The sequence below is a fragment of the Macaca nemestrina genome, chromosome 4, assembly GCF_043159975.1.
Source record: "Macaca nemestrina isolate mMacNem1 chromosome 4, mMacNem.hap1, whole genome shotgun sequence".
Taxonomy (NCBI): domain Eukaryota; kingdom Metazoa; phylum Chordata; class Mammalia; order Primates; family Cercopithecidae; genus Macaca; species Macaca nemestrina.
The window spans coordinates 95279744-95291906 of NC_092128.1; the positions used below are offsets into that span (position 1 = coordinate 95279744).

The 12163-nt window shown below is 35.0% G+C and overlaps 1 protein-coding gene across 9 annotated transcripts in view; it reads left to right on the forward strand.

Annotated features, from left to right (window-relative positions):
- Positions 1–12163, forward strand: part of PALS2 (protein associated with LIN7 2, MAGUK p55 family member) — a 109382-nt gene that overhangs the window by 54267 nt on the left and 42952 nt on the right. For all 9 annotated transcript variants that reach the window (XM_011731181.3, XM_011731180.3, XM_011731183.3 and 6 more), the window contains one exon: positions 7520–7672. In XM_011731181.3, the coding sequence (XP_011729483.1) occupies positions 7520–7672 (153 nt within the window). The remainder of the gene's footprint in view (positions 1–7519; positions 7673–12163) is intronic.

Sequence of the window (12163 nt, forward strand, 5' to 3'; positions counted from 1 at the left end):
TGCAGTTTGACTATAATACACCTACACTTAGAATTCTGGGTTTTTATCCTGCACAGTGTTCTGTGAGCCCCCTGGATCTGTGGTTTGGTGTCCATCATTAATTTAGGAAAATTCTCAGTTTCAGATTTTGTAGCATTTTGGATTTTAGATTTTTGGATTAGGGATACTCAACCTATATTATGAATAGTGCTGCCATAAATATTCTTGGATACACTTTTATGTAGACATAGTTTTTATTTCTCCTGAGTATATAACTAGGTAACTCTGTCTCGTTGAGGAACTGCCAGACTGTTATCCACAGTAGCTGTACCATTTTTTATTCCCACCAGTAGTCTACAAGAGTTCTAATATCTCTGTATCATCTTCAACACTTGATACTTGATTTTTTGGTTCTTAACTGTCCTGGTGGGTATGAAGTGGTATTTTATTGTGGTTTTGATATGTGTTTCCCCGGAGACTAATGATGTTGAGCATCTTTTCATGTGCTTGTTGACCATTTGTACATATTTTTTGGAGAAATATCTATTTAGATTCTTTGCCCATTTTTAAATTGAGTCATATTTATTTTTATTATGAAGTTGTAAGAGTCTTTTATGTATTCTAGGTACAAGTCTTTTATCAGATATATGATTTGCAAATATTTCTCCCATTATATAGATTGTCTTTTTACTTTTCTTCATAGTGCCTTTTGAAGCATAGAAGTAGTTTTTTTTTTTTTTTTTTTTTGAGATGGAGTCTCACTCTGTCGCCCAGGCTGTAGTGCAGTAGCACGATCTCGGCCCACTGCAAACTCTGCCTCCCAGGTTCATGCCATTCTCCTGCCTCACCCTCCTGAATAGCTGGGACTACAGGCACCCGCCACCATGCCCTGCTAATTTTTTGTGTTTTTAGTAGAGATGGGGTTTCATCGTATTAGCCAGGATGGTCTCGATCTCCTGACCTCGTGATCTGTCCACCTCGGCCTTCCAAAATGCTGGGATTACAGTCGTGAGCCACCATGCCCGGCCGAAGCACAGAAGCTTTTAATTTGATGAAGTCCAAGTTGTCTTTTTGTCTTTTGTTGCCTTGTGATTTTGGTCTCATATGTAAGAATCCTTTGCTAAATCCATGGTCATGAAGATTTACCCATGTTTCGGAAGAGTTTTATAGTTTTAGCTCTTACATTTAGGTGTTGGATCTATTTTAAGTTAGTTTTTTGTATATTATATGTTAGGCACCAACTTCTGTCTTTTACTTGTGCTTCTCTAGTCCATTTGTTGAAGAGACTATCCTTTCATATGGTGTTTCAGCACCATTTGTTGAAGGGAATATTTTTCCCCGTTGAGTGGTTTTGGGCACCTTTGTCTAACATGCAACAGTTGGCCACTGACGTGTTTTTTTTTTTTACTTCCAGTTCTATTCCATTGATCTATTGATCTTTCCTTGTGTCAACATCATGTTTTGATAACTCTTGTGTAGTACGTTTTGAAATCAGGAAATGTAAGTACTCCTACTTTGTTCTTTTTCAGGATTGTTTTCACTGTTCTGGATCCCTTTGCAACTCTGTAAGAATTTTAGAATCAGTTTGTCAATTTCTGTAAACATGTCACTGAGGATTCCAATAGGCCTTGCATTGAATCCGTAGTTCATTCTGGGGAGTATTGCCATCTTAACAGTGATAAGTCTTCTAATCCATGAACATTTATTTAAATCTTTAATTTCTTTCAACAATGTTTTGTAATTTTCAGAGTGTAAGTCTTGCACTTATTTTGTTAATTATACTCCTAGGTATTTATTCTTTTGAATGCTGTTATGAATGGACTTGTTTTTTAAATTTCATTTTCAGATTTTTCATTGCTAGTGTATAGAAATATAATTGAGTTTTGTAAATTGATCTTATATATCTTGCAACCTTGCTGAACTTAATTTTTTATTCAAATGGTCTTTTAGTGAATTCCTTCGGATTTTCTAAATACAAGGTCATGTCATCTGAATATAGACAGTGTTATTTCTTTTCAACCTGAATGACTCTTTTATTTTTCTTGCCTAATTGTCCTGGCTGTAACCTCCAGTACAGATGTTAAATGGAAGTGATGAGAGTGGACATCTTTGTCTTGTTTCTGCTCTTAAGGCGAAGTATCTAATCTTTCACTAGTAAATATAATGGAAGTTGTGGGTTTATACTGCTATCCTAAACCTTGATTTTTTGCATAAGATTTTATATCAGTACCTGTGTAACATCTTTATTCTTTGTAAATGTGACATAGTATTTTATTGTATGGATATGTCAGGTTTTTTGAGTCAGCCTTCTGATATTTAGATGGCCTTTTTCTTACAAGTTATGCTGTAATGTGTAATCTTACTGCGTGTTATTTTGTACACACGCGCACACACACACACACACACACAGCCCTTTTTAGGATAGATCTGAAAAGAATCAGTGTAAGGCTGGGCATGGTGGCTCACACCTGTAATCCTAGCACTTTGGGAGGCTGAGGTGGGTGGATCACCTGAGGTCGGGAGTTCGAGTCCAGCCTGACCAACATGGAGAAACCCCGTCTCTACTAAAGATACAAAAATTAGCCAAGCGTGGTGGCACATGCCTGTAATCCCAGCTACTCGGGAGGCCGAGGCAGGAGAATCGCTTGAACCAAGGGGGCAAAGATTGCAATGAGCCGAGATTGTGCCATTGCACTCCAGCCTGGGCAACAAGAGCAAAACTCCATCTCAAAAAAAAAAAAAGAATCACTGTAATTTTGGTGGATATGGTCAATTTGCTTACCAGTGTATGTTCCCACTAGAAAAAATATGTCAAAATGTCTGTCTTCTCCCACATTCTCACTCATCAGAATTTTTATCTCTGCCAATCTGATAAAGAGAAAAGGTATTTCATTATAGTTTTAGTTTTAGTTTTTTAGTTTTAGTTTTCACTCTTATGAGTGAAGTTGTGTGTCTTTTCATATGTTTGAGATATTCGATACACAGTAGGTGACTATTGCAAGTAACAATGTAATACATATTTCAAAATAGCTAGAAGAGAAGATTTTGAATGTTGTCATCCCCAAAAAAATAAATATTTAAAATAATGGATATGGTAATTACCCCATTTGATCATTATACTATGTATACACATGTATTGAAACATCACATTGTACACCATAAATATGTACAATATGTGTCAATTAGAAATATAAAATTAAATTTTTAAAGACAGGTTCCTGAATTTTTCTTTCTGTGAATTTTTTGCTCAAACTCTTCACCCAGTTCTCTTAATGAGTCATTGATCTTTTTCTTATTGATTTGTAGAAGTCCTTCATAAGTAGGGACATTAGCTTTCTGTCTTGAATATGATTTGTGTTTTGATGCTAGTTTGTCATTAGTATTTTGACTTTGTCGATTTTTGATGAGAAATTTAAGACGTTCATGAAGTTAATTTTATTGGGCCTTTTTTGAAATAATGTATGTATCTTTCAGATTTTGTGTTATAGTTGGAAAGATCTTTCCCACTCAAAGGTTATAAAAAGGTTATTTTGTATTTCCTCTGACTACTATTAAAGCCAAGCTTTTAAAATGTTCTTTTTTCTTTTAAAAATTTAACAGATTCCCTTTTCTAGTTGTTTGACCTCTGTGTGGTTCTCCTAATTCTACAGATGTATCTAAGAGAAGCTCAGCAGTGCTATTTAGAAGTTTCCTGAGTACCTTGATATGTAACTTATCTAATCTCTGAGTTTGTATTTTGGTTAACTAGGTGATTTCTGGTATGTTCTTTACTCACTAGAGAATTCCATTCTGATTTACTTATACTTACTCATCTTTTTTTATTTTTTTCAGAGCAACAGAGCTCATCCTTTTTGATATAATGTATGCAGAAACAAAATAGAAATTGAGTTCTCCATTCTCTCTGTCTCATTTCTACTGTCTGCTCAAAAATTCTTCTTTGTTTTTGAGTATTTGTGGACCTATGTTGATCTTGAGTTTTAGGTCTCTAGAATAAAAGAAGAGGGTGGCGCTTGATCACAGCCAAACTTATTTCCCATTTACTTAGCTTTTTCAAGAAATAATAAGTAACTACTACATACATAGCTCTTTTCTCAAAATATAGAAACAAAATTTATGATATTGCCCTTGTGTTTTAGAAAGACCAGTTTTTTACACATAATAATAATATGATTATTATTTCAAAGTGGTATTTGTCACTTTAGATATAGCCCACAACTTTTGTTTGCAAGCATGGTTGGATTGTCCTTGAGTGAAATACCCAGAAGTTCTGAAAGAACATTTTCTTCTCTGAAGTTCATTTCTCAAAGGTGCAGTGGTGAATAAAATCCTCAGAACAGGATATTTAAGAAGGCTAGGCCATATTTGTATCAGCTGCAAATATTCAATGCCAGTCATAGAATGTTCTTCCAACCACTTGTGACAAGTGAAATATATTTTTATTGAGTTAAGCTAGTGTTGCAATAGTGGTCTTTAATATAAAAAAAAAAAAAGGAAACAAGATTTATTTATTTAAATAGCATATGGCTCACTTGCTCCTCTGATTTTTTTGCGTGTTTTTTTTTTTGTCTTTTTTAGTTTAATTAGTTAAATTAAAGTTGGTACTTGCCTCTTGACGGCTAATAAAAAAAAAATCTGACCTTAAAGTGAATTAGAGGTTCCAAGTTTCTGACAACATCTCAGAGCTTAAAAAGCTATATATTAATAAATGTGGGCCTGCATTTGCTTTCTTAGAAAAAGTAAAATTGATCCCAGTTGACCCCAAGTATGTTGGTTTTCCATGTTAATATATTTAGACCTGCAGTTTCAAAAAAAGCTTTTTTCTGTCTTCAAGTTTTGTATTTTCTAGTGAGATTCTCTTCTTCCATAGAACCAAACTGTGAGGCTATGAAGAAATCTTCAGATATTTTGGGATTCTTTTCTAACATGATTCTGCCCTCTCACATGACTCTCCCGCCCGACCCGCAACCTCTTGCCATCAGTCTTTCCACATTCCTACTTCTCCTCACCCAATTTGGGAGCATCAGGTTAATACACATACTAAGGAATGGAGTTTTCAAGTCATTGATCATTTCTGTTCCTTAACTTGTCCCAAAGTCCTGAATTAAACCAAGGACTGCTGATGTCTAAAGTACTGTTGCTAATCATATAACATTTTCCTGAAGAAATAAATGGTCTTTATAGCTCTTACTTAGAGCAAAGGAGTGAAAGTCTAAGGGACGAGTAGTATTCTGAACCATAGAGGTATAAAATAACTATGAGGATAGATACGGTGTAATGGAATTAACACATCTAGACTGGAAGAGCCATGCTAATAAGCAACAACTAAATTAAACTGACTGAGATATGTGTCATACATTTAAGTGAATGAGAATAATGCATCATTTATTGGATTGAATAATTAACTGCAATTTAATGTTAGAGTGGCTCTCTATATAAAGATGAAGTCAAGTAAGCTTTAGTAGATAGGAGTTCAAGTCTTGGTATTAGACTACCCGACTCTGCCATTCACCAGTAATGTGAACTCATGCAAATCACTTCACCTTTTTTGGCATCAGTTTCTTCGTCCATAGTGTGAATATAATATACCTACCTTTGCTGAATACACACACGCACACACACACTACTTAGAATATAGTATCCAACACAGAAAGAAAGTCCTTCAGTAGATGTTAAGTTTCTTTCCTTCCTTTTTTTTTCCTTCGAAGCTTTCTTTTTATACTATGTTAAAATAATTCGAGTATTACAAGGATAAAGATGCTAAATCAGATAGTGGCTGTTTATTCCAGCAAATATTTCTATCTAAATAGTTGGCAATTCTAGCTTATTTCATAAGAGTTAACTAATTCTGTAGATTATTTTCTGTTTTTTTCCAATGGTGATAATCTTTTTATGATAAATATTGAGTGTCCTCATCTTCTCATCCTTATCTGGCTTGTATTATATGTTCAGAACATTGCAAATTTACCCATATTCATTTTTTGTGGCATTTTCTAGTCTAATTTTTTTTTTTTTTTTTTTTTTTTTTTTTTTTTTGAGACAGAGTCTCTGTTGCCCAGGCTGTTGTGCAGTGGCATGATCTCGGCTCACTGCAACCTCTGCCTCCTGGATTCAAGCAGTTCTCCTGCCTCAGCCTCCTGACTAGCTGGGTAGCTGGGATTATAGGTGCCCGCCACCATGCCTGGCTAATTTTTGTATTCTTAGTAGAGATGGGGTTTCACCATGTTGGCCAGGCTGGTCTTGAACTTCTGAACTCAAGTGATCCTCCCGTCTTGGTCTCCCAAAGTACCGGGATTACAGGCGTGAGCCACCGTAGTTTAATTTGTTTTAATCTAAATCTCATAAAACTTCTTCCTCTATTTAAATTACATTTGGTCTTTTGATACTTTTCTTTCTGTTTAGTAAGAGTTTTTTCTTCTTTCTCGGTATTTCATATGACTTTTAGAATTTCTTCTTTTAAGGTCTTTCTTTAAAATCTTGCTTAATATGTAGCTCTCTTTTCCACTTAAGAACTTATTTTACTTCTGTGAATTACCTAGAAAAAGTAGATTTAAACAAGAAAAATTGTCTTTTAAAAAAGTTAGAATGTTTTATTTGGACTCTGAAGGGTCCACTCTGTATGGGGGGAAAAAAAAACCCCATCTGAAGTATTATAGTTTAGGTATCTGAAAAAGTTTAGTTGATACTGTTACCATTTGAAATGTGGATTTTTCTTTAGCAATCCTTGAAATGAATCCTAAGATATAAGATTTGCCATCCACATGGTTTTATTTATGAATTAAATTTTAATAATTATGCTTTTCCTGTCTTCAAAATTATATAGCAACCATTTATCAGAAAAGCAAGGAATGCTTAAAAGATGGAGCCTGCTTAGTGTTCATTCTCAGTTTGAACTTAAATCTCGGCTTTACCCCTACCATGAAAGGATGATTAGAATTATTTACTTTCTGTAACAGTGTGGTTCATGGTCTATTTTCTGTGAAAAAAGATTGTGAGATTAAGAAAAAAACAACTTTACTTATAAAGACAGGAGAGGATCATTTCCCTAATTATGTAGTCTTTCAAAATCCAATTTAAGGACCACCTGCTCTAAACTGACTTTTTTTCTCACTGATTTTCAACATTGGAAGATATGAGCTTCTGGATTCTGGGGTTTCCAAAATTATTTTTATCATTTAAAAAAATATTAGCATATATAATTTTCACATTCCTATTCCTTGTTTTTGTTATGCATTCTCTTGGTGGTAAGGGACTGTAATAGGTTTTGTAAATAGTCAGCTGACCTGTCCAGTTTTTTTATGGTTTAGTTATAAAAATGAGTTTTTCATGACTTTCAGGATAGAACTAGAGGCCAAGATTTATTATATTTGTTGGCATACTTACTGTAAAATCTATATATTGCCTCTGGTTGAAATATTAAATTTGGTTTACATGAATTAAACCTCCAAGTAATATATTTTAAAACTTTATGGAAAAGAAATAAACCATGGTCTGGTGCAAAACAAGTAAGTATTATTACTTTAATACACTGTTATTTTTTCAGGCTCATGAGAGGCTAGAAGATTCCAAACTAGAAGCTGTCAGTGACAATAACTTGGAATTAGTCAATGAAATTCTTGAAGACATCACTCCTCTAATAAATGTGGATGAAAATGTGGCAGAACTGGTTGGTATACTCAAAGAGCCTCACTTCCAGGTGACTTTCCCTATCACTTAACTCTCAAGTTCTCTGTATTCCCAAAGTATTCTCCTTTACTTTCCACTTTAAGGTGATGTTTTCTTCAAAGATTATTTAGGGCTATAATAGGTAAGTATGTAAATTCCAACCTTGGTATTTTAATGTCCTGATATGCTGAGGATATATAAACAGACGTATGTAACTACAGTGCTACATAAATGTACACTGTTGCAGAAATACATCACAATGGATTTTCCTTTGTGCCATTAAAGAAAACAGCCTTAATTCACCATCAGACCACATGCTGGAGCCATTTTCCTCACTATGATAATGGATTTTTTTCTTCCTTGCTACCATTCTGTTTCTTAGTCAATACTTTTTGGTATTGCTTCTCAAGATTGTTGTGCAGTCAGTGACCATGGAACATAAGAGAGCTGTGACAGTATAGAAACCATTATATAACATAATCTCCTCAGGTACAGAAATAAGTATGATTTTAGCAATGGCATGTACCAATGACGAGTTCATCAGTTTTACAAAGAAGAATGCATTTCAGAAGAGAAAAGGCAGGCAAGATTTCTTGTAACATATAATAATTAAGACAGTGTGGTATTGGGGAAGGTGTTAGAAAAATTAACTCATTGAAAAGAATGGAAATCCCCGATAAATACATCCCAGCCATATATGGTAACTTGATTTATGACTGGGACATTGCATTTTAGTGGAAAAAGAATGGTGCTGGGATAGAATAAAGTAAATGTCACCTGCTCTCTGCAAATCTTAGCACTGAAAATCAAATGGTAACAGCCTTTTGCTCTTTCTCAGCCAAAGATTTTATGTGACTCTTCAACAATGTTACTGCAAAATATGAAGGTTTATAGTGAGATGGTTCCGACATAAATTAGTATCTTAGGTACAAAAGAAATATGGACACATATCTCAGAGACATCTCCTGTGCAGGTCCCAGTTGACTGAGTCCTTATGAAGACAAACTGAATTATTTGGACTTTATCCTAAGGACAATGGGAAACTTTAGGTATGGGTTGGGTATTAACCAGGGAAAGGTCAGGTTTGTGAAATGTGATGGTTAAGTTCCAAGGCAAGAAATTATGATGGCAGTACATATAGATACTAAGAAATTTAAACACTTTCAAGCTTTAATCAGTAAAATCAACAGGATTTAGTGATTGGTTGCATATGACAGTTGTGGAAGAGAGATGGGAAATTGATAACACTATGACTTAAACAATTGATGGCTGTTCAATGAGATAAGGAACACTAGAAGAGAATGTTTTGGACATATTTATGTTAAGGAAACTGGCCATCTTAGGTTTGTGGTACACTGGAAGGATCTAGGTTTTCAGGAATGCCGCATATTAGTAATAAATATTTATAACTTAACAAATATATAAGCACATACATTATATGAAGTGTAACATATAAAAATTTTAGAATACCAGCAAATAAAAATACAAAAATGAAGACATCGCCTTTCTTCTACCCAGATCAATACTCTACTGTCTTGGTGCATATTTGTCCATATTTTTCTATGCACAAATGTACGTATGTAATTTTTTTACTAATTTGAGATCATTTTGCACAAACGTGTTTTACTCTTTAGTTATTTCTAATTTTCTATTTCAGTGAACTTCCATCTCATATAATACACATACCGTATTTAGACTTCTCCATTTGATACCACAATATTATTTACAGGTGCCCATTCAGTATAATGTTGGCTGTGGGTTTATCATAGATGGCTCTTATTATTTTGAGGTATGTTCCTTTAATACTTAGTTAATTGATAATTTTTAACATGAAGGGTTGTTGAATTTTATTGAAAGCCTTTTCTGCTCTATTGAGGTAATTATGTAGTTTTTGTCTTTAGTTCTGTTTATGTGATGAGTCACATTTATTGATTTGCAAATGTTGAACAGACCTTGCATTCTGGGGATGAAGCCTACTTGACTCATGGTGGATTAGCTTTTTGATGTGCTGATTGATTTGGTTTGCAGGTATTTTGTTGAGGATTTTGGCATTAATGTTTGTCAAGGATATGGCCTAAAGTTTTCTTTTTTTGTTGTGTCTCTGCCAGGTTTTGATATAAAGATGAGGCTGGCCTCATAGAATTAGTTGGGGAGGAGTTCTTCCTCAGTTTTTTGGAATAACTTTTCTGTAGGAATGGTACCAGCTCTTATTTGTACATCTGGTAGAATTCAGCTGTGAATCCATTAGGTCCCAGGCTTTTTTTGGTTGATAGACTATTTATTACTGATTCAATTTCAGAGGTTGTTATTGGTCTATTCAGGGAATCAGTTTATTCCAGGCTCAGTCTTTGGAGGTTGTATATGTCTAGGAATTTGTCTGTCTCTTCTAAGTTTTCTGGTTTGTGTGCATGGAAGTGTTCATAGTAGTTTCTCATGGTTGTTTTTATTTATATGGATTCACTAGTAACATTCCCTTCATCATTTCTAATTATGTTTATTTGGCTCTCCTCTCTTTATTAGTCTAGCTAGTGACTTGTCTATTAATTTTTTCAAAAAACCAACTCCTGGATTCGTTGATTTTTTTAAAAAAATTTATTTATGTATTTATTTACTTTTTGAGATGGAGTCACTGTGTTACCTAGGCTGGAGCACAGTGGCACGATCTCGGTTCTCTGCAACCTCCACCTCCCAGGTTCAAACGATTCTCCTGTCTCAGCCTCCTGAGTAGCTGGGACTACAGGCACGTGCCACGATGCCCAGCTAATTTTTGTATTTTTAGTAGAAATGGTGTTTCACTGTGTTGGCCAGGCTGGTCTCAAACTCCTGACCTCAGGTGATCTACCTGCGTTGGCTTCCCAAAGTGCTGGGTTTACAGGCGTGAGCCATCATGCCCAGCCTCGTTGATCTTTTGAAAGGTTTTTTGTGTCTCAGTTTTCTTCAGCTCAGCTCTAATTTTTGTTATTTTTCATCTTCTTCTAGCTTTTGGGTTGTAAATCAGCACTTTCATCAGAGGTTGCAAAATGATGTTTTTCTATTCTACATTATTAGCTAGTATTCTTCCATAATGTTGAGCTTCTCATCAACTGGGCTGCTTAGTGCATTTCCTACTGAAGAGGCAGGAATGTACTTGAACCTTCCTTTTACTAAGTTTCAAAGTGAAGAGCTGTTTAAAATTGCAGTTTCAAGTGGTAACAAATGAATTTTTTCAGTCTTTTTTTTTAAATAGAATTGTGGATCTGTGGTTTTTTTATTCAATGTTTTAATGTTTTACAGTCCCTTTTTTTAATTTTCAAATTGCCGTGACTTTGACGAGTTGTGGGCAAATTTTTACTATAAAAATCTGAAGCACATGAGAATTCTGAACTAGAGATAGAAATTTAAGAGTTGTCAGTGCGTAAGTAGTGGCTCAAGTCATGGGAGAAAATAATACTGCCTAAGGAGGATATAGGGTGGAAAACTAAGCAGCCCAGGTTAGCAATTTCCAGCATTTATAGGAAGAATCCTTACATATATATTTGTGAGTTGTTTTTATTGAATTTTTTTCTCCAGTGTTTTGCGAATTGTTTTATGAAATGACCAGAAATTACAAATTATCCTGATTGCCTTTATCCCAAACCTGTTAATATTTTTTGCTTTTATTTTGATTTATTGTTTTTGAACTTGGATTCTATCCAGCCCCTCAAGAATGTTTAAACTTAGTTTTATGTTGAATATGCACAGTTGCAGTAAAAATTCTTCTTTTTTTTTTTTTTTTTTTTTTTTTTTGAGACAGAGTTTCACTCTTGTTGCCCAGGCTGGAGTACAATGGTACAATCTCAGCTCGCTGCAACCTCCGCCTCCCAGGTTCAAGCAATTCTGCCTCAGCCTTCCGAGTAGCTGGGATTACAGGCGCATGCTACCATGCCCAGCTAATTTTTTGTGTTTTTAGTAGAGACAGAGTTTCGCCATGTTGGCCAGGCTGGTCTTGAACTCCTGACCTCACATGATCCACCTGCCTCAGCCTCCCAAACTGCTGGGATTACAGGCATAAGCCACCATGCCTGGCCTAAAAAGTATTCTTTTAGGATAAGAAATGAAAAAAAAAATTAACATTTTAGTATTAATTAAGAAATTCCTTGGGAGGCCAAGGCGGGTGGATCGCGAGGTCAGGAGATCGAAACCATCCTGGCTAATGCGGTGAAACCCCATCTCTGCTAAAAATACAAAAAATTAGTTGGGCATGGTAGCACACACCTGTAGTCGCAGCTACTGGGAGACTGAGGCAGGAGAATCACTTGAACCTGGGAAGTGGGGATTGCAGTGAGCCGAGATCGTATCACTGCACTCCAGCCTAGGTGACAGAGTGAGACTCCGTCTCAAAAAAAAAGAAAAAAAGCAATTCCTAGAAAGCTGGATCAAAACTACCCATACTGATAGCACATGCATAGTAAATTTGGGAGTTAAAAAAATACATTATATTCAGGACTATTACTGACTTGTTTTTTCCTCAAAAAATATTCTTTTCATAAACTAAAACCTTTAT